At 42.0% G+C, this 19618-nt stretch overlaps 1 protein-coding gene across 3 annotated transcripts in view; it reads left to right on the top strand.

The window, feature by feature from the left end:
• Positions 1-19618, top strand: part of FAM168A (family with sequence similarity 168 member A) — a 199050-nt gene that overhangs the window by 160541 nt on the left and 18891 nt on the right. For 2 of the 3 annotated variants that reach the window (XM_059410311.1, XM_059410320.1), the window contains exons 3-4: positions 11970-12050; positions 17011-17037. In XM_059410311.1, coding sequence (XP_059266294.1) covers positions 11970-12050; positions 17011-17037 — 108 coding nt within the window. The remainder of the gene's footprint in view (positions 1-11969; positions 12051-17010; positions 17038-19618) is intronic. The other variant, XM_059410329.1, reaches the window with a different exon arrangement.

The raw sequence follows: 19618 nt of genomic DNA, 5'->3' as shown, positions 1-19618 counted from the left end.
CCTGCACTCTGTCTTCCTGAATGTTGCCTCCGATTCACTTCTCCGCACATCCTGTCTTCTGGAAAGTGGTCGATTTTCTGTTCCTAGTATTGCTGCCCTTCTTCTCTTCTCTCTCTTGTTGAGTTTGTAGGTGTTCAGAATGATTTGATACCCATCTAGTTGAACTTTTGGGACCTGATGATATTTAGGTCTCCTGTTCCTCCACCATCTTGCTTCTTCCCCCAGGAGCAGTTTTATTATTAGCTTTAACGTAACTGATTTTGTTGTTGTTGATGATGAAAGTGTTTTTTGCACTAAAAACATACCAAGTTAAGCCTTCTCTGGCTTTAGCAGCCTTCCTCTTCTAGAGCTCAGCCAGGACGAATAACCCATACAGTATGCTGACTTTTGAAGTGTAGCTAAGTTCTCCCTGAAGATGCAACACAAGTCATAGCACAATTGATCATGATTGTCCCCCTTTTTGTTACCTCAGAGGGGCTGCCTTGCCCAAACTGGGAAGAGCAGTACCTTACTTACACCCTTACAATTTCATGGGGCTCACTAGTGGGAACCTGGGTGGGCGGGCCTTAAATCCAGTGTTCAGGCTACCCCATATTCAAGTCTGGTGGGCATGTGCAGAGCTAGCACTGCGGAATGGCTATCTGCCTAGACTGACTTGCAGTGTCACCAGGAGAGCACACTCAGCAACTAGGCCTCCCAGTTAGGAAGAAATTCAGATTCAGGCTGTTTTCTGGAGCCAACAGATTCAAGAGTCCATTTAATTTATTTTTTTCCCTTATGCTTATTAAAGAAAAGAAGCAACAAAAAGCCTGTAAAACCTGAGGTTAGAACGTTTCCCATCTCGCTTCATAGGCTTTCAGCTCACAGCAATAAAAGTGAGGTTTGCTATCAGGATGATGTTTTGTAGGCTCTGTCTCCTAAACATCTTTGTTGTTCCCCCTCTCCTCTTTATCCCATTATTACTATTTTAGCTTTGCCTTTGGGATCTTGCAGTAACTTCCTGTCTGGTCCCTCCTCTGATCTTACCTACTCTGAACCCCTGTGTACAATTGCTGCTTGAGTAGGTAAAACACAAATCTGAAATTCCCAGTTGAAAGTCCTCCAATGGATTCCTATTACTGAGTGATAAATTCCATCCCTTAGCCTGTCATTCAAATTATTTCACAATCTGTTCTCAGTCTACCTTTTTATCTTCATTTCTTCTTGCTTTTCCCTATACACTATAAATGCCAAACATACTGAACTATTTGCCATTTCCCTAGTATGGCATATGCTTTCATGCTGTCATGCCTGAAAGGAATATATATTTCTTTGTCTCCACTCCTCCACACCTCTGACAAACTCCTTCCACTCATTGTTCAAGGCCAGTTAAAACGTTTCTTCTTTTAATTCCTATGTAAAGAACCTTACATCTCTGGTTAGCATAGAGTAAGAATTTGCTAGATGTTAACTGTGCTGATGCATAATGATGAAGAAATATGGATTAGCTCTCTTTGGCCTTCACTGACCACCCATCACCAGAATCTTGTTATGACAATTTTTTTTTTAACTTGGGATAACCCATCAGCAGAAGAGTGAACAAGACAAGAAGAAAATTGAATTGCTTTAAAGGAAAGGGATTTATAAATTGAAGTCTGGCTTAAAGATGGACAACCAGAATGAAGAAGGAGTTGAAGGATTTTTACGTCTGTTTGTATTTGGACAAGAGAAAGGCAGGAAGAATAACTGATGTCTTCATCTATCTAGAGGATTGCCCGAGGTCACAAGGAATAGACCTGGTCTATGAGGGTAGAACTGGGACCAGTAGCTGGGAAACTTTCCAGGGTTAGATACCTTATGAAGCAGACTTTTTGGACAGAGTGAGGAATTTCTTAACTTCCAGAGCTGTCCAGCAGGAGTTTTGACTGCCTGAAGGGTTCTGAGGATACCATCATTAGAAGGATGTGCTGGCAGAGGCTGTGTGGCTAGCTTTGTGGGCCATTATAAAGGATATTCCTGTACTGGGTGGCAAATTGGACTTAATCACCTCTTCTAACTCTGTGATTTAGTGCCTGCCTGATGCTTTTCAATAACATGAGCTTGTCCTCTTTTAGTATGCTGAGTGGGAATAATAGCTTATTTGTTTGTTTGTTTGGGTAACTGAACCATCTTTGACCAAATTGACTCTTGAGAGTAATTTTCTATTTTCCCAGATTATGAAGCTGAAACATGGGAAGGCAGTGTCAGGGGCATGGCAGCCAGATCCAGAGGTTTATGTTGAGGGGAATCATATTTTGAGGAGAGGTAGGGAAGGAATTAGGAATTGACTTGTCTCATTCAGCAGGCCTGGGTTCTATCTCCACTCTTTATTTACAAGCTATTTAAGATAAGTCTAAGTTTTAGTATCCTTATCTCTAAAATGGGACTACTAAGATTTTTCATGGACTTAGTGTGAAGATTAGATTAAAGAAGGCCTGACAAAGTGCTTAGAACATACTACAGGTTCAAAATTATATTCTTCCTTTGGTCTTCTTTGTTTTATTTTATTTTTTTATTTTGCTTGTTTGGGTTTTGGTCACCCTGGCCTTGGGAGTGTGGGGAAGGACACTTTTTTCCTCTTTCATCTTGAGCTGCAGACCTAAAATGTCTTCTTTGCATAAGTGTCTCTCCCTACTCTGTTTCAAAAAATTGAAGCAGAAGGAAAGCTTCCAGACTCTTTCTATGAAGCCAGCATTACCCTGATCCCCAAACCAGGCAAAGATCCTACCAAAAAGGAGAATTTCAGACCAATATCACTGATGAATATGGATGCTAAGGTTCTCAACAAGATCCTAGCAAACAGGATCCAACAACACATTTAAAAGATTATCCACCATGACCAGGTGGATTCATCCCTGGGCTACAAGGATGGTTCAAGATTCACAAATCAATCAATGTGATAGAACAAATTAATATGAGAAGAGAGAAGAACCACATGGTCCTCTCAATCGATGCAGAAAAAGCATTTGACAAAACCCAGCATCCGTTCCTGATTAAAACGCTTCAAAGGGATAGAGGGAACATTCCTGAACTTCATCAAAACTATCTATGAAAGACCCACAGCAAATATCATCCTCAATGGGTAAAAGCTTGCAGCCTTCCCGTTGAGATCAGGAACAGGACAAGGATGCCCACTCTCACCACTCTTGTTCAATATAGTATTAGAAGTCCTAGCAACAGCAATCAGACAACAAAGAGAAATAAAAGGTATCCAAATTGGCAATGAAGAAGTCAAACTCTCTCTCTTCGCAGATGACATTATTCTATATATGGAAAACCCAAAAGACTCCACCCCCAAACTACTAGAACTCATACAGCAATTCAGCAACATGGCAGGATACAAAGTCAATGTACAGAAATGAGTGGCTTTCTTATACACTAACAATGAAAATACAGAAAGGGAAGTTAGAGAATCGATTCCATTTACTAGAGCACCAAGAACCATAAGATACCTGGGAATAAACTTAACCAAAGAGGTAAAGGATCTGTATTCGAGGAACTACAGAACACTCACGAAAGAAATCAAAGAAGACACAAAAAGATGGAAGACCATTCCATGCTCTTGGATCGGAAGAATAAACATTGTTAAAATGTCTATACTGCTAGAGCAATCTATACTTTTAATGCCATTCCAATCAAAATTCCACTGGTATTTTTCCACTGGAGCAAATAATCAAAAAATTTGTATGGAATCAGAAGAGACCCCCGAATCGCTAAGGAAATGTTGAAAAACAGAAATAAAACGGGGGCATCACGCTACATGATTTCAAGCTTTACTACAAAGCTGTGATCACCAAGACAGCATGGTACTGGCATAAAAACAGACACATAGACCAGTGGAACAGAGCAGAGAGCCCAGATATGGACCCTCTACTCTGTGGGCAAATAATATTCGACAAAACGGGAAAAAATATACAGTGGAAAAGACAGTCTCTTCAATAAATGGTGCTGAGAAAACTGGACAGCTATATGTAGAAGAATGAAACTCGACCATTCTCTTACAGCGTACACAAAGATAAAGTCAAAATGGATAAAAGACCTCAACGTGAGACAGGAATCCATCAGAATCCTAGAGGAGAACATAGGCAGTAATCTCCCTACTCCCAAAGCAATAATCCTCTTTGTCTTCCTAAGCCGGGGAGTTCGTCTTCTAGCCTTTTGATACTCTTGCTTTCTTACTTCCTATAAGGATCAAGTCATTTCAGACATAGTCCTCTGATTTCCCTTAAAAAGTATTTCTAATTTCCATATTAATAAATAAATGTAATCTTCAGTCCTAGTCCTAGTGACAAGAAAGGATTAGATTGTATTGATAGCTATAAAGCAATTAAAACGGATACATCAGAATCCCAGGAAACCTGACCACTATTATAGCTTTTGGGATACAAAGTAGAAAAGCTCATTTGTGTCCATTTGTTTTCTTTACTCTTGACCTTCAAAGAATATAAGTATTGAAGAGGCAGACTTCCTTCCAAGGACCAACTCATAGTTATCTGGCAGGTGTGGAAAAAGCATTGCTTTCAGGATTCCCTTTCCAGTTCCACTGCTGATTGCTGAAAAATCTTAGTAAAAAAGACACTTCACCTTTCCAAATCTGTTTCCTTAACTATAAAATGGGGGAAATAACATTAGTGTTTTGGTTTTCTTTATTTTTAAAATATTTTATATATATATATATATATATATATATATATATTTTAAGATTTTTTATTCTATTTATTTGACAGAGAGAGAGAGATCACAAGTAGCCATAGAGACAGGCAGAGAGAGGGGGAAGCATGCTCCCTGCCAAGCAGAGAACCCAATGCGGGGCTCGATCCCTGGACCCTGAGATCACGACCTGAGCCGAAGGCAGAGGCTTAACCCACTGAGGCACCCAGGCATTTAAATATATTTTTAAGTAATCTTTACACCCATCCTGGGGTCTAAACTCAAAACCCCGAGATCCAGAGTTGCATGCTGTACTAAGCCAGACAGATTTCCCAGCATTAGTGTTGGTTTGAGGCTCAAATGAAATCACAGGTATAAAAATATCTTTTGTATGAGCAATGGAAGAAATGTATATGGTGTATTATTTGAACTCAGTATCTTGACCCCTGATGAGCTTCCACAGATCGGGGTAGCCATGGAGGATTAGGATCTGCAAGGCATTCTGCTCCCTTGGGTTTTGAGAGTTAAAGACAGTGTCTTTGGAATGTGCTAGGAGGAGACTTCCAGTAGGGAATAGCCACAAACTAGCAACTGCTTCCATGGCCTAAGCTTACCTTCTAGTGGTGGGACACAGACAGTCTACCCTAAGCAAGTAAATACATAGTATGTCAGATGAAGTGCTGTGAAGATAAACAAAAAAGGATAGAAGCATAGTGATTAGTGGAAGCTGAAAGTACTGGTTTAGAAAAAATGTTAAGGTGATCTTTGAACAGAGTTCCAGGAAGAGGGAATAGAAAAGGTAAAGGATGAAATTGGAAAAGTGCTTGGCACATGAGGAACTGCAAGGAGGCCAGTGTGGCTGGAATAGATCAGCATGGGGGCAGATAGTAGGAGAGGGGGTTAGAAGAGGTGGCTGAGGCCCAGGTGGGTCATTAAAAGGATTTCCACATTGTCATGGGAAGCTACTGTGAGGCTTAAAAAGAGGAGTGTCATGATCTGATTTAATGTTTTAACAGGATCACTCTGGCTGCTGAGGGAAATAGACTGCCAGAATTAAAGGTGGAAGCAGGGAGACCAATGATGAAGCTAGTGCAGTAATCTGGAAAGAAAGTGTGTAGGCAGTGAGAGTTAAGATTCTGAGTGTATTTTGAAGTGGAACTGAAAGGGTTTGCTGACGTGGATGGGAGAGAAAGAATAGTGTCAAGATGACTAAGGTTTTTGGCCTGAGGAACTGGAAGAAAGAGTTGTCATTTACTGATCTAGAGAAAAATTGCAGAGGAACAGGTTTGGAAGGGAGTAGGGGGACAGAAAGTGAAAATTTATTTTTTAATATCATAAGTTTGAAATGGTAGTAATAGCTGGCTTTTTGAAGGCTTAACTATTTGCCTGGCTCTTAGTGCTTTGGGGTCTTAACTAATTTAATACTTATACCAACTTACTAGGTAAGTAATAGTTCCATTTTACAGATGGGAAAGCTCAAGCACAGAGAGGATAAGTGGCTCAAGATCACACACATAATAGTGGTGTTGCTGGGATTCAAACCTAAGCCTAGATCTAGCTCCAGAGACCACACTCTTAACCACTCACCATATAGCCTTGGTAGTCTAGCAAACGCCCAAGTGGACATGTTGAGTAGGCAGTTAGATACTAGATGAATCAGGAGTTTATGAGAAAAGTCCCGTCTAGTAATATGAAACTCAAGACATAGTGACAGAACTAGGAAGGTAAGTTAGGGCCATAAAGGGAGACATGGTTATAAGGAGACAAAATCATGAGATCAAGCCAGCAAGGCAGCCTTTCCCCTCAGGTGTGGTTAGCTCATGAGTTCTGCTCCTTAGAGCCAGGCCACTTATGGATGGCCCCCAGATGCTACCTATCATGCTTTTGCCTGGAATGTCCTTCTTCCCCCTTTCTTATCCACATCCAGGAATACCTAGTGCCAAGCATAATCCCTGACAGACAATAGGCACTAAAAAGATGTTGGTTAATGAAGGCCCTTCCTCTGCTCACTCCACCCTTATCATGGCACTTTTCACATAACTGTCCACTTATTTATCTCTCTCCTCCATTAGTTGGTGACCCACTCAAAGCCAGGGACCCTGTTGGATTTGTTTCTCTTGTTTACAAACCTCTCATAGCTCCAGAGTACAAACCACCCCCCCACACACACACACCCTGGTAATCTCTGCACTGAGTACCTGTTTTCTGCTGTTACCTGTGCTAAGTTTTAGAGATGCCAGCATCATCAGCATTAGAAGCAGCAAGATTAATACTATCAGTTGGGGCCAAGGAAACAAAACCAAACCAGGAAAGATGTAGGGAGGAAGCCCAGCTTACCTTTGATGCCCTTTTTAGAGAGGGTGGGGAAGAGATTCTTTACTGGCTACAAAGACTATTTACTACCACCTTATGTTTGAGAAGCTCAGATGCTTCCTGTCCAGGCTGAGGGGAGGGGAAGGGATAGGGGAGGGCACAGTGTGTTGACAGGGAGTAGGAAGGAGGAACTGACCAAGAGCTATTGTGTATAAGCAAGTAAGACATAGCTGTGTCTTCAGGGAGCTTACAGCTTGGGGAGTGGGGGCAGGACAGGAAATATAAACATACCAATAATGTATTGTGTGATAAGTTCTGTAATTAGGGATGCATGTGCCTTTAAATCTGTTCTGTTCTAAAGGGCAGAAGATACAGGTACAGTTAGTGGTATGAAAAGTCATTTTCAGACAATCAGAGTAGACTCACAGTGGAGTAGGGGTCTCAGAAAGGAAGGAGTTCACTATCCATAGAAATATAAGGGCTAGGCTGAATGGATCCCATGACCATGTCACAGGGGAGGTTCTAGCCCCAAATGTGAGGATGGACCAAGTGGCCTTTAGGGTGCATTCTAGCATCAGCAGTCTGTAATTCTGAGTCCCTTTCCTTTCTCTTGGCCTGAGGATGTCATTTATAAAATGACAAGGGTTGGAGGATCAAATAAATCTCCTTCTATTCCGCCATTTTACATCTGCCAAATTCAAGTGAATGAAAAATAAATCTACTTGGAACATTGAAAGAAGATCCTATGATTTCCTCCCCTCCCTCCCCCCCGCCATTTGGCATCTGAAATGACAAAACAAGGGTATAATTACCTTGGCCGCACAGTCTCTCACATGAAACTGAATATAGATTTCAGCCATGAGACTGGATTGCTTTGCTTTCCAAATTAAACCCCTGACTTTCTTCTTGATAAGTGGCAGACCTCCATAATACTAATTAAGAGACAAGTTGTCCACCTTGGTTCTGAAATCAGAAAATGATTGGGGGGTAACGTTAGATGAATTTTCTTTGGAGTTGGAAAGGATTTAGGGAAAGACATATTAACAAAGACACATTATTAAAGTGTAATATTTACAAATCCCAAAGAAGCTTTTAGGGATTTAGAGATTTAATCTTTGACTTTTAAAATCAGCTTTCCATCATCAGTCAAAGTACCAATGAACATTAAAAAGCTGTTGGGAGCAGTGAGACAGGCACTTACATACAGCTAGTGCAAGTACAAATTGATAGTCTTATCTAGAAAGTAGTTTGGCAAAGTAGGTGAAAACTCCTAACATGCCACTTCTCACTTCTGCTGATTTTGCCCTTTCCGAGGCCCATCATCTATTGCCAGGAATTTGCAATGGACTCCTGACTGGTCTCTACTTCTCTGCCCTGCCCCCATTATAGTCTGTTTTCTTCTCTTTTCATTTTTTAAGATTTTATTTACTTATTTGAGAGAGAATGAGAGCAAGCATGAGCAGGGGAGGAGCAGAGGGAGAAGCAGGTCCCCCACTGAGCAGGGAGCCCAATGTAGGGCTCAATCCCAGGACCCCAGGATCACGACCTGAGCTGAAGGCAGACGCTGACTGAGCCACCCAGGGGGCCCTATAGTCTGTTTTCAACACAGTAATCAGAGTGACCCCTTTCAAACAAAAGTCAGATCATGTTATTCTTCTGCTCAGACCCCTGTGATCGCTTCTCATTTCACTCAGAATGAAAGTGAAGTCCTTTCAGTAGGACTATAAGGCCCTCTGTGAACTGACCAGCCCTTTATCTCTCTGACTTCCTCTACTACTACTGTCCCCCTCGCCCCATTTGTTCTACTTCAGCCATACTGGCCTCTTCGCTGTTCCTCAGACACATCCAATAGGCTTTCCACTTAGGGCTTTCTGCAGTTTCCTTCACCTGAAATGCTCTTTCTTCAGCCATCTACTTGGTTAACTCTATTTCCTTCAGGTCTTTGTGAAAATCTTACTTCTCAGTGTGTCTTATACTGGTTACCCTATTCAATATTGCAGTGCCCTCCCTCCAACTCTGGCACTTATAATACCCTCTGTCCTGCCCTTTTCTCTTTTCCATAGCACTTTAGACTGTGTTTATTCATGTTCACTACTAATCCACTGCCTTCTTCCACCCTTCAAAAATATAAGCTTCAGAAGTACAGTTTTCACAGTGTCTGGCACAGAGTCGCTACTCAAATATTTGTTGAATGGATGAGCTTTAAAAATAGCACTGTCTTTTGACCTAGAAATCTCACTTCTAGACTTGTTCCTAAAATAATCAGAGATGTAGTCAAAGATTTATTTAGGTCGTTTTCATAGTTGTATTTATTATAGTGAAAATTTTCAAACAACCTAAACATCTGAAAACAGAATAATGGTTAAATGATTTGATCTGTATACATAATGGAATATTAAAAAGATATTTAAAATAATGTCTTGATGAATATGTTTTTGAAGAATAAGAATATGAAGAATATATGGGGAAAATGCTTATAATGTTAAACTGAAAGAAAATATCTCCGTGGCTCAGTCTAAGTGATCTACTCTGGAGGGTAGCTCAGGTCATGAATTCACAATTGTGAGATCAAGGTCTATGTTGGGCTTCCAATTGGGTGTGGAGTCTGCTTAAGATTCTCTCTTTCAAAAGGGGAACCCTCTTACACTGTTAGTGAGAATGCAAACTGGTGCAGCTACTCTGGAGAACAGTATGGTGGTTTCTGAAAAATTTAAAAATAGAACTACCCTATAATCCAGTAATGCACTACTTGGTATTTACCCAAAGGATACAAAAGTACAGATTCAAGGGGCGCCTGGGTAGCTCAGTTGGTTATCTTCCTTCAGCTCATGTCTTCTTGGATTGAACATGCCATGTCAGTCTCCCTGCTCAATGGCAAGCCAACTTCTCCCGCTCCCTTTGCAGCTCCCCTGCTCATGCATGCTGTCAAATAAATTAATTTAAAAAATACAGATTCAAAGAGATACATGTGCCCCAATGTTTATAGCAGCATTATCAACAATAGCCAAACTATGGAGAGAGCCCATCGGCTGATGAATGGATAAAGATGATGTGGTATATATATACACAATGGAATATTACTCAGCTCTCAAAAAGAAAAAAAAAGAAATCTTGCCATTTGGAGTGACATGGATGGAGCTAGAGTGTCAGTGTGGTAAGTGAAATAAGTCAGAGAAAGACAAATACCATGTCATCTCACTCATAGGTGGAATTTAAGAAAGAAAATAGATGAACATATGGGATGGGGAGGGAAAAGAGTGGGGGAAATAAACCATAAGAGACATTTTTAGTTTTTTAAAAAGATTTTATTTATTTGAGAGAGAGCACGAGAGAGAAGGCACAAGACCGGGAAAAGTCAGAGGGAGAAGCAGACTCCCCACTGAGCAGGGACCCCCCCCCCCCCGCCCATGCAGAACTTGATCCCAGGACTCCGATCACGACCTGTGCCAAAGGCAGACGCTTAACCAACTGAGCCACCCAGGTGCTCCTGTAAGAGACTCTTAAAGAAAGATTGAAAACAAACTCAGGGTTGGTGGGTTGGGGGATGAGCTAGATAGGTGAAAGGTATTAAGGAGGGCACTTATGATGAGCACTGGGTGTTGTATGTAAGTGAATAATCACTTGATTCTACTCCAGAAACCAATATTGCACTGTATGTTAACTAAGTAAAATTCAAATGGGAAAAAAAAAATTCTCCCTCTTCCCAATCCCCTCCCCCTCTTTAAAACAAATGTGAAAGAAGCTAGACACAAAAGGGATTGTATGATTCCATTTATATAAAATACCTAAAATAGACAAATTTATAGAAACAGAAAGTAGATTAGAGGTTAACAGGAGCGATGGGGAGAGGGAATGGGATATTACTGCTTACTGGGTACAGAATTTGTTTGGAGTGATTAAGAAATCTTAGTAACAGATCGGGGGATAGTTGTAAAACATTGTGAACACAATGCCACTGAATTAATTATACACTTAATATGGTTAAAATCACAAATTTTAAGTTATATGTATTTTGTCCCAATAAAATTTTCAAAAAAAAGTGGGGCTCCCCATTGGCTCAGCTTGTAGAGCATATGACTCTTGATCCTGGGGTCATGAGTTTGAGCCCCGCATTGGGGAGTAGATTGTACTTAAAAAAATTCTTTAAGCATTTAAAGAAAAAGAAAAAGAAAACCCCTATGTAATAGACAGTGGCAGGCTAGATCTGGCTTGTGGGCTAGAGAGCCAGTCGTGAGCATCTTTTCCTAACTGTTCTTTTTGATATTGATAGCTTGAAATTGGCCATGGTGGGAGTATTTATACCATGGAATTTGGCAAATGCTACACATAGAGCTTGACTTCAATCCCCTCAAGCTAGATCTGGTTGAATATTTACCAGAATACCACTGACAATATGTGCATAAAAATGTGTTGAGGGTGCCTGGGTGGCTCAGTCAGTTCCTGCCTTCAGCTCAAGTCATGACCTCTGGGTTCTGGGATGGAGCCCCATGTTGGGCTCCCTGCTCAGCCAGGAGCCTGCTTCTCCCTCTCTGTCTGCACCTGTTCATGCTTTCTCTCACTCACTCTGTCTCTCAAATAAATAAATAAAATTTTTAAGGAAAAAATGCGTAGAAAACTATTTGGAAGGATAACTGTTACTACCCCTGGGGAGTAAAGTAGTGTTGGAGCGGGAATGTGAGAGTGAATTTAGACTTCTTACCACATACACTTCTATAGTGTTTCCTTTTTTTTTTTTTTTTTTTTTTTTTACAGTGAGTATATAGACAGAATTCTTATACTGCTTTTAAAAATTAGAAAAATTAAAAGAGAAAAATCTGCATATGTTGGGACTGTGGTACTGGTGACTTTCCTCATAGAGGCTAAAAGCTAGTTGCATATACTATCTGAAAAGGCCCACAGAGAGGCTGAAGGCCAAACCTGGGATTTGGATTCTGTTTCCTTTTCTTCCTGCCCAACCGCCTGGAGTTTTTTTTTTTGTCTCTTCACAGGTTACCCTACAGCCTACCCGGCAGCAGCCCCTGCCTACAATCCCAGCCTGTACCCCACCAATAGCCCCAGTTATGCTCCAGGTAAGAAGAAAGTAGAGACCAGCAGTAATGCCTGGGGTGGGAGGTGGGCTCTGTTTGGAAAAACCAACCCATCTGCTGGCCTTTCCTTGTCCTTAATCGCTCTGGACTCAGCCTGTCCAAGCCTGATTCTCCTGGGAGTCCCCTCTGGGAATTGGGGCAGTTTGGACTCAGGATTGGGGTGGGAATAGAATTTTCCCCATTCTCCTTGGGACTTAAGTTTGACCCATCTCTGCTCTGCTGGCATATCTAAGACATGCATCCTCCTCACAGAACCTTTTCTGTTCTCCCAAACAATGTCCAAATCCATTCTTTTTTCAGTTTCCCCTAAGGCTGCCATTGAGACACACATAGATGCAAACACACAATCACTAGACTTCCTGGATGTGGAATTGGAAGAGAGTGAGAGACTTGCCACCAGAGGATAAAGAGCTGGTTTTCAAGCTGAAGCAAGGAAGCTGTTTTTCAAAAATAACAAAGCCCTACCACTCCTTGGATAGAGATTGAGATAGATTTGAAAATGTTGAAAAGTTATTTTTAGTTTGGGCTAGGAGCAGTGCAGAGGTCTTAACCCCTGATACTAACCCTCACACTTAGCGGGTCCTTTAACATTCAAGGGGTGGGAGAAAGTACAGATACTGCCTTTAGAAAGTCATGGGTTTGAATCCTGATAACTCACTAGCTGTGAGGCCTTGGACAAGATACCTCATCTCTCTGAGGAATGTGCTACTTACCTCAGAGGTGTAGATGGTTTTATATAAGTTTCTCTTCCTTTACTCAACAAGTATTTATTTGTTGAATGTCCTCCATACTAGAATTGAGAAAAAGAACCGTCTGTGCCTAAAATAACTTACAGTTCATTTGGTAGTTGGCATTTAAACAAATTTATAGCTGTGTGACAAGTATTGTGAAGAGAACACATGTAAGGAGAGGAAGCAGAGGAGAGAACAACAGTCGGTCTGAGGCTGAAAGTGTACAGGAGACTCCATGGGGGGCCAGCAGTAGAGATCCAAGGGAGAAGCAGGGGTCGTTCTTTTAAGCACACGAAGGAAGAATTGGGCATTCTGGACAGTGTAGAGCCTGGGCAAAGGGATGGCAGTGTGAGGACATGACACTGAGGAACCTAGAAGTAGTGAGAGAATGGTTGAAGCACACTGTGGGGCTGGAGAAAATAGAGGAATCTGAACTACTGATGTCCAAGGGCAAGATGTGGAAAGGCCTTGAATGCCACGATAACACCCACTTTCTTGTTTAGTAATGATTAGAGTTAAAAAGCTTGAAAAGATGTTAGAGATCCTCCAGTTCAATCCCTTCTCTTGACATGGGAGATCCAGAGACAAGCAGTGTTTTGTCCAGGTTACCCAGTGAATCAGCAGTAGCATAGGGACTGGAACCTTTGGCAGATCTTTGGTCTCATGCCTTTCTGTGCCCATGTAGCATTCATCCTACCATCATTCCCTTTCTTCTAGAATATTTAAATGAGAGAACATGGGCCATGTCAGAAGACTTGGGTCTGAGTTCTGTGACTTCCTAAATTTAGCAACTTTAAATCACCTAACCTCTCTGAACCTCAGTTATTTCATTCTTTTTAAAACACCAGAGTAGTCTCTCTCTCTCTCTCTCTCTTTTTAAAGATTTTGTTTATTTGACAGCAAGAGAGGGAACACAAGCATGGGGAGAGGGAGAGGGAGAAGCAGACTTCTCTCTGAGAAGGGAGCCTGATGCAGGACTCGATCCCAGGACCCTGGGATCATGACCTGAGCCCCAAGCAGATGCTTAATGACTCAGCCATCCAGGTGCCTCCTCAGTTACTTCATTCTGAAGTAGGGATCATTTTGCAGTCATACACACATGTACACACATACTGTGAATCCTGTCTTTTTTGGGAGACAAGAACTATTTTATGCAAATAAGTATAGTTAACCCCTAAAGTGCTTTACGTAGCTGTGTCATTCCACAGACATTTATTTTGTCCTGCGATGTCCAAGGCACTCTGGAAGACACTGGATGTAATTCAAACTCGAGGAAGCTGAAAGTCATTGCCCTCAGAGCTTGTGAGGGTAGCAGTGACCCACAGGCTAAAAAAAATCCATCTCAGCATTAATAGTTTATTCTATATTAACTTTTAGTCAATAAGATATGTATTTCCAAAAAATGTATACTGTGAGGAAGAAACAATAAAATCTGTAGAAATTAACTCTGATAAAAGATTTAATCAAGTTTGATAAGTTCTGTCTTAAAAAAAAACAGTGGTTTTCTATCTTTCACAGTATGGAAATAAGTTAAATCTAAATGCTGTGAGATCTGTGAATTGGCTTGGTAAACTGCCTGGTCTGAAACAAAATGAGGTGAGTAGTTGTAGAAGGTCAGCTAAGGTCAGGAATGAAGAAGATGGGTTGTCTGTGTAGTCAGGAGGCTGCCGTGATGTGTGGAAGCAGTCCATGAGATGGTGAGGCTGGGAGTGAAGACAACGAGTTAGTGGATAGAGCCTGCTCTTACAAGAGGCTTCTAAGAGGGCAATGAGAACAAGGGAAGGTGGAATTAAAGGAGGGATTTTTTTTAGATAGGAGCATGGTTAAGTAAGTGTTGATGGGAAGGAGGTCAATTCAGAGGTTCAAGAGGAGGGGTACCAGAAGGATCCAGGCCTTCAAGGAGGCTTTGGTGAGGTGAGAAATACAGAGTTCCGTTCTCTTCTTTGTTTTGGGGAGCAGGTGGAGTGGGTACCTCATACAGGAGGGCAGCTCTCCCTCTTAGACTAAAGAAAAAGTCATAGATGGATGTGCTTAAAATAAATTGCCCAGTGGAAAGGGGAGTGATCTTGTCTAATGATTTTGATTTGCTGAGAGAGGGGCGAACAAAGATAGAGGGAAGGTTCTTAAGGAGAGAGGCCAAGGTGTGAAAGCTTTACTGGAAGGAGAAGGTAAGACAGCTGTGTAACAGGAGGCCCCATGGAGGTTGCAAGCCGTGAAGTCATCAGAGCTTGATGTCCAGCACTGGGGCATTGTCTCATAATGTTCAGAACTTATGGTGATGGTTTCTGGAATTGTTTGAGGATTAGTTTGCCAAGAAAGTGGAAGTACAGAAAATAAAAATAAATTAGTGATATTTGTTGAATGGTTCCTGCGTACCAGGGACTATTTTAAGCTTTTTTCTGGATATTGACTTGTTTTCTATCACAACAAACCTTTGAAGTCATTACTGTTGTTATTCCCATTTTCCAAGTGGGAAAACTAAAATTTAGAGAAGTTGGGAACTGGCCGAAGATCCAAACCATGCATCGTTCCACAGTTGGGCAGAGAGAGATTAAGGAGTTAAACTAGAGCAACCAGACTAGGGAGAGCAGACAGGAAGAGCCAGGACTGTGGAATAAGGAGATGAGATTGGAAAGCTCCTAGCATGTGTAAAGTACTAATAAATTAATTTTAAGGCAAAATATCAGCCCTCACCTAACTTTATCTTCCCCAAATTTGTGTTTCCTTTGAAACCCATACACTGTAGAGGGTGATGTTAACATATTGTGTCAGAAAGCCCCAAACCAGGAGTTGGAAGGACTGGGGTTATAGCACTAACTCTCCTGCTGATTTTGGTGTGACCTTGAACAGATCCCTTTCCTTTGGAGTTAGACACACAGACACACGCACACATGCACAACTGGTCTGTTTCGTATTTTGGGAGGTAAACCTCAGCATTCACCTGGTCTCCTGACTGCCCTAGGGGAGCTCCTGCTGAGGAAGAGCTGGCTCAAGGACAGAGAAGGTGGTGTAGGTTCCTCTCAGCTTCCTGCCAGAACCAGCCATTTGTGATGCCATGAGATGCCTGCGGGAAAGGAGCCAGGCTCTCAGGTTTAAATTTCTCTCAGCTTCTTCAAGGAGACCAAGAAGTTGCTTTAGAGAGAGCTATTTTTAGCAGCTCTAAGTACTCTAAGATGTCATCTGTTCAGGGTGCCGGGAAACATTTCACTCTTTCATTGGTTCTGAAAGCAGTGTGGGTACTTGGAGCTTTTTTCCCAAGCTCTTAATGACTTCAGGGATCTTATTTAAGAACTGTTTGGCCCTGCAGGAGGCGGGAGCCAACTGAGACTTACTTTCAGAATCTGGAAACCAAAGGATGAATCACATTGGTAATCTGACTTGAAAATGAAAGGATAAACAGAATAACTCATATAGATAGAAATGAAATACCTCATCACAAGAGGTTTATAAGCCACTTTCATCTACTATCTCACTTAATCTCATTCAACTTTATAAAGTACAAATGTAAAAAAAAATAAAGTACAAATGTATTGTTCCTATTTTGCATATGACAAATATGAGGAAAGGCAAGGGAGAGGAATATGTGTTTTCTGAATCCTGTCATTTTGCAGACACTGTGCAAGGCATGTCACAAATGTTCTTACTTTAGTCTTGTGTGAACTGGATCTTCCTGCTTCCAGTTTTGCTCAGAGGTTAAATAACTTGTCCAGAGTCTCACAACTAAAAAGCAGTGGAGCTGGAATTCAAACCCAGTCTATCTGACCCCATAGCCTGTGTTCCTTCTAAAAGCACCGTAGTCTCCCAGAAGTTTTGAGGGAAGTGTCTCTGCATTGGTCCTAGCCCTGTGGGGCTTTACAGAGAGTTCTTCAGAGGCCACAGCTGATGATTTTGTCCCTGTACCTTATTTCTGGTACATTAAGCCTCTGTCATGTGTGAAGTCCCTCTGCTCTGCAGAGAGCACTAACTTGGGTCAGCTACCTGGAAGATACCAGGCCATCAGGGAGGTGGTTCTCTTCAATGAATGGGTTTTTCTGGATGGCAAGGCTGTCATTCCTTCTGGGGTAGAGGCACTTCACACCCTCTGCATTCACTGTTTCTTATGTCACCTGGGGGAAACTGCTATCTTGAGACAGTCTGTTTTTGTAATTGCGATGTGTACTACTTTGCACAAATTCTTAGTGGTAATTTCAACTAACATTTCTATCCAACAGAGTTTCAGTTCCTGCATTCAGCTTATGGTAGGAGAGCTATTTTTCCTCATCTGTATTATGGCCTATGAATGTGTTATCTCGTAACAACGGTAGATCCCCTCTCCTTCCCTCCCCAAATCCCATCCCTTAGGCTTGGGCTCCCCCAGGTGGCTCAGCAGCAGTTCCTAAAGCATGCAGGAACATGTCTGATGGTGCAAAATCATGGGTTGGAGACACACATGAACCATCCCCTAGGGCAGCAATGAAGGATCATGGCACTAAAAGGCGTCTTTCCCCTTCCTCACCTCCGGGGTCCTGTCTGACCTAGGTCAGAAATGTTCACCCTAACCTGGCTGCTGAATTCAAACAATCTAGTGAACAAAATTCTTCAGCCTGTATGGCTCCTCTGTTGGCTTTGTGGCAGCCCCTGTGGAGGAGTACCTGGATTATGCCTATAAGAACCCCAAAAACCAGTCTGTCCCAGGATCTAATTTTCCATCTCCATTGGCAGTCTGACATGTTTGAAGACCTGGTTGACCTTAGATATAATCTGTTCCCTTAGCCCAGATCTTGAGCTCTGACTCATTTTCAGGGCATTTTCCTGGATGGTGAGAGGTGAGGGCCAAGTGTGCTAAATAAGTGAGGTCCTCTGGGCAGTGTGGACTCCAGGCCCAAGGCACCACAGGAACTTCTGGGCACCTGTGAGGGTCCCAGCAGTGTAACTGGACTAGGTCCTTTTTGTCAGACAGTAAGGGACCATGGGAGGGATTTGCCACTTTCACTACCCTCACCTGGGCTGCTCAGGACAATGTTTTCATTAAAATCCCTGCACACTTTCTCAGCTTCTAACCTTGAATTATTTGGATGTTGAATATTGAATTTGTGTGTGGCGCTTCAGGAGATGAGCTGTGAAAATTTCTCCTTGCCACTGCTGTGGGCTGCGCGATCTTGGGCAATTTGCTAATGTCTCCAGACCATAGGTAGTGTTTTGTTCCAGATGATCTCTTAGGTCCCTTTAATTGTTAATAATGTATCCTCTTATAATTGTATTATTTTAGCTTTTGCTAGTCATAGACCTGTTCCCCTTATAATATATGGAGAGTCCATTTTTTGTTTGCCTCGGTATATATGAACTTGGACAGAGGACTCCATAAAAAGTGGGAGAAGCTTTCATGTTTCCTTACCCCTCTAGTTATAACATCTGAAATAGAAATACTAAAAAAGTATGTGTGGAACCCTTCTCTTCACAAAATATTTTGTGCCAGACCCTATACTGGCCCTGTAAAGATAAAGACCATAAGACAAGCTCCCTATTCTAAAGGAACTCACAGTTTAGTGGGGGAGACACATAAGGCAGCAAGTACAGGGGCTTCTAAGAATCACAGAAACTAGGATAGGGAAGGAACTGTGGTCAAAGGGCGGGGAAAAGAAAAGATTTCATAGTAGAGGCAAGCTCATGATTGGTGGATTAATAAATTTTTAACAGCTGGCATTTGGGGAAAGACATACCAGGAAGAGTGAACAATGTGAGCAAAAATACGGAGATGTGATTTGACACTTCTTGGCATAATCTGGGAATGATAGAGTTTATGTGGCTGTAGTGTAGGATTGGAAAGTGAGAACAGTGAGAGTCTAGAGGGATCACAGGGCTAGATCATGAGGGTCCTTGAATGCCAAATAGGAAGTTCAGCCTTAGCCTGTAGGCAGTGGAGAACCATAGAATGCTTTTAAGATTTTGTGATCAGGTTTAGGTCTTAGAAATATCTCTTGATTACAGTTTGGAGATTGGAGTTGGCAGGTTTAAAGTCAGAACAATGTGGAAGAAGTCGTAGTTGTTAAGAGATGATGGGAACTTACATTAGAACTGTCCAGAACTGTGGTGATAGAAGATGAGCAGATGCCAAAGTTAGAAACTGTAAGACTGGATGACACTTTACTTTTGATCCTCACATCAACAGTGTGAAGCAGTCAGGGAGAGAGTAGTATTGCTATGTTATGAGACAACAGAATTGAAGCTTAGGAAGGTTAGGTGACTTGCCCAAGGTCCCCCAGCTAATAAGTGGCACAGCCCAGGCTAGAACTCAGATTTCCTGACTCACTGGATTATTCAGGATGATGGTCCCTTGCTGCCTCTCCTCCTTGTAAGTGTGCTTAACAGATTGTTCAAGTGTCAGAGGGCGTGAGGGCCCCGTATCCCAGGAAGTGAACAACCCAGCACCTGGATGTGGGCAGCATGCTGTGACTGGGCCATGGCCCTTCACTGCCAAGGGTTCTCTCTGTCTCTCTCTGCCTCTGTTCTAAATTGAGGAATAATACCTATACAGTAGCACATAGCACGCACTAGTCTCAGATCTACAGCTTGGTAATTTTGACATACGAATGCACTTGTATTTACCACCCAGTTCAAAACCTAGAACATTTCTAGGAGTTGGTACCTTCCATGGTACCCAAGAGCAGGCATGCCTGCCAGAGCAGCCTTCTCTTACTGTGCCTCTGAAGTTTCCCTTGGATTGTCTCTGTCCCACAACTGAACTCTGAATTGCTACCACCAACGGAAGGGGTTCCTTTAGAATTGTACATGGAAGACGAAGATCATATGGTACAATGAACCAATGAGGAAGTCATGTTG

Source organism: Mustela nigripes, chromosome 1, assembly GCF_022355385.1.
Source record: "Mustela nigripes isolate SB6536 chromosome 1, MUSNIG.SB6536, whole genome shotgun sequence".
Taxonomy (NCBI): Eukaryota; Metazoa; Chordata; class Mammalia; order Carnivora; family Mustelidae; genus Mustela; species Mustela nigripes.
The sequence above is the reverse complement of the archived record's forward strand: the minus strand, read 5'-3'. Positions and strand labels throughout refer to the sequence as shown.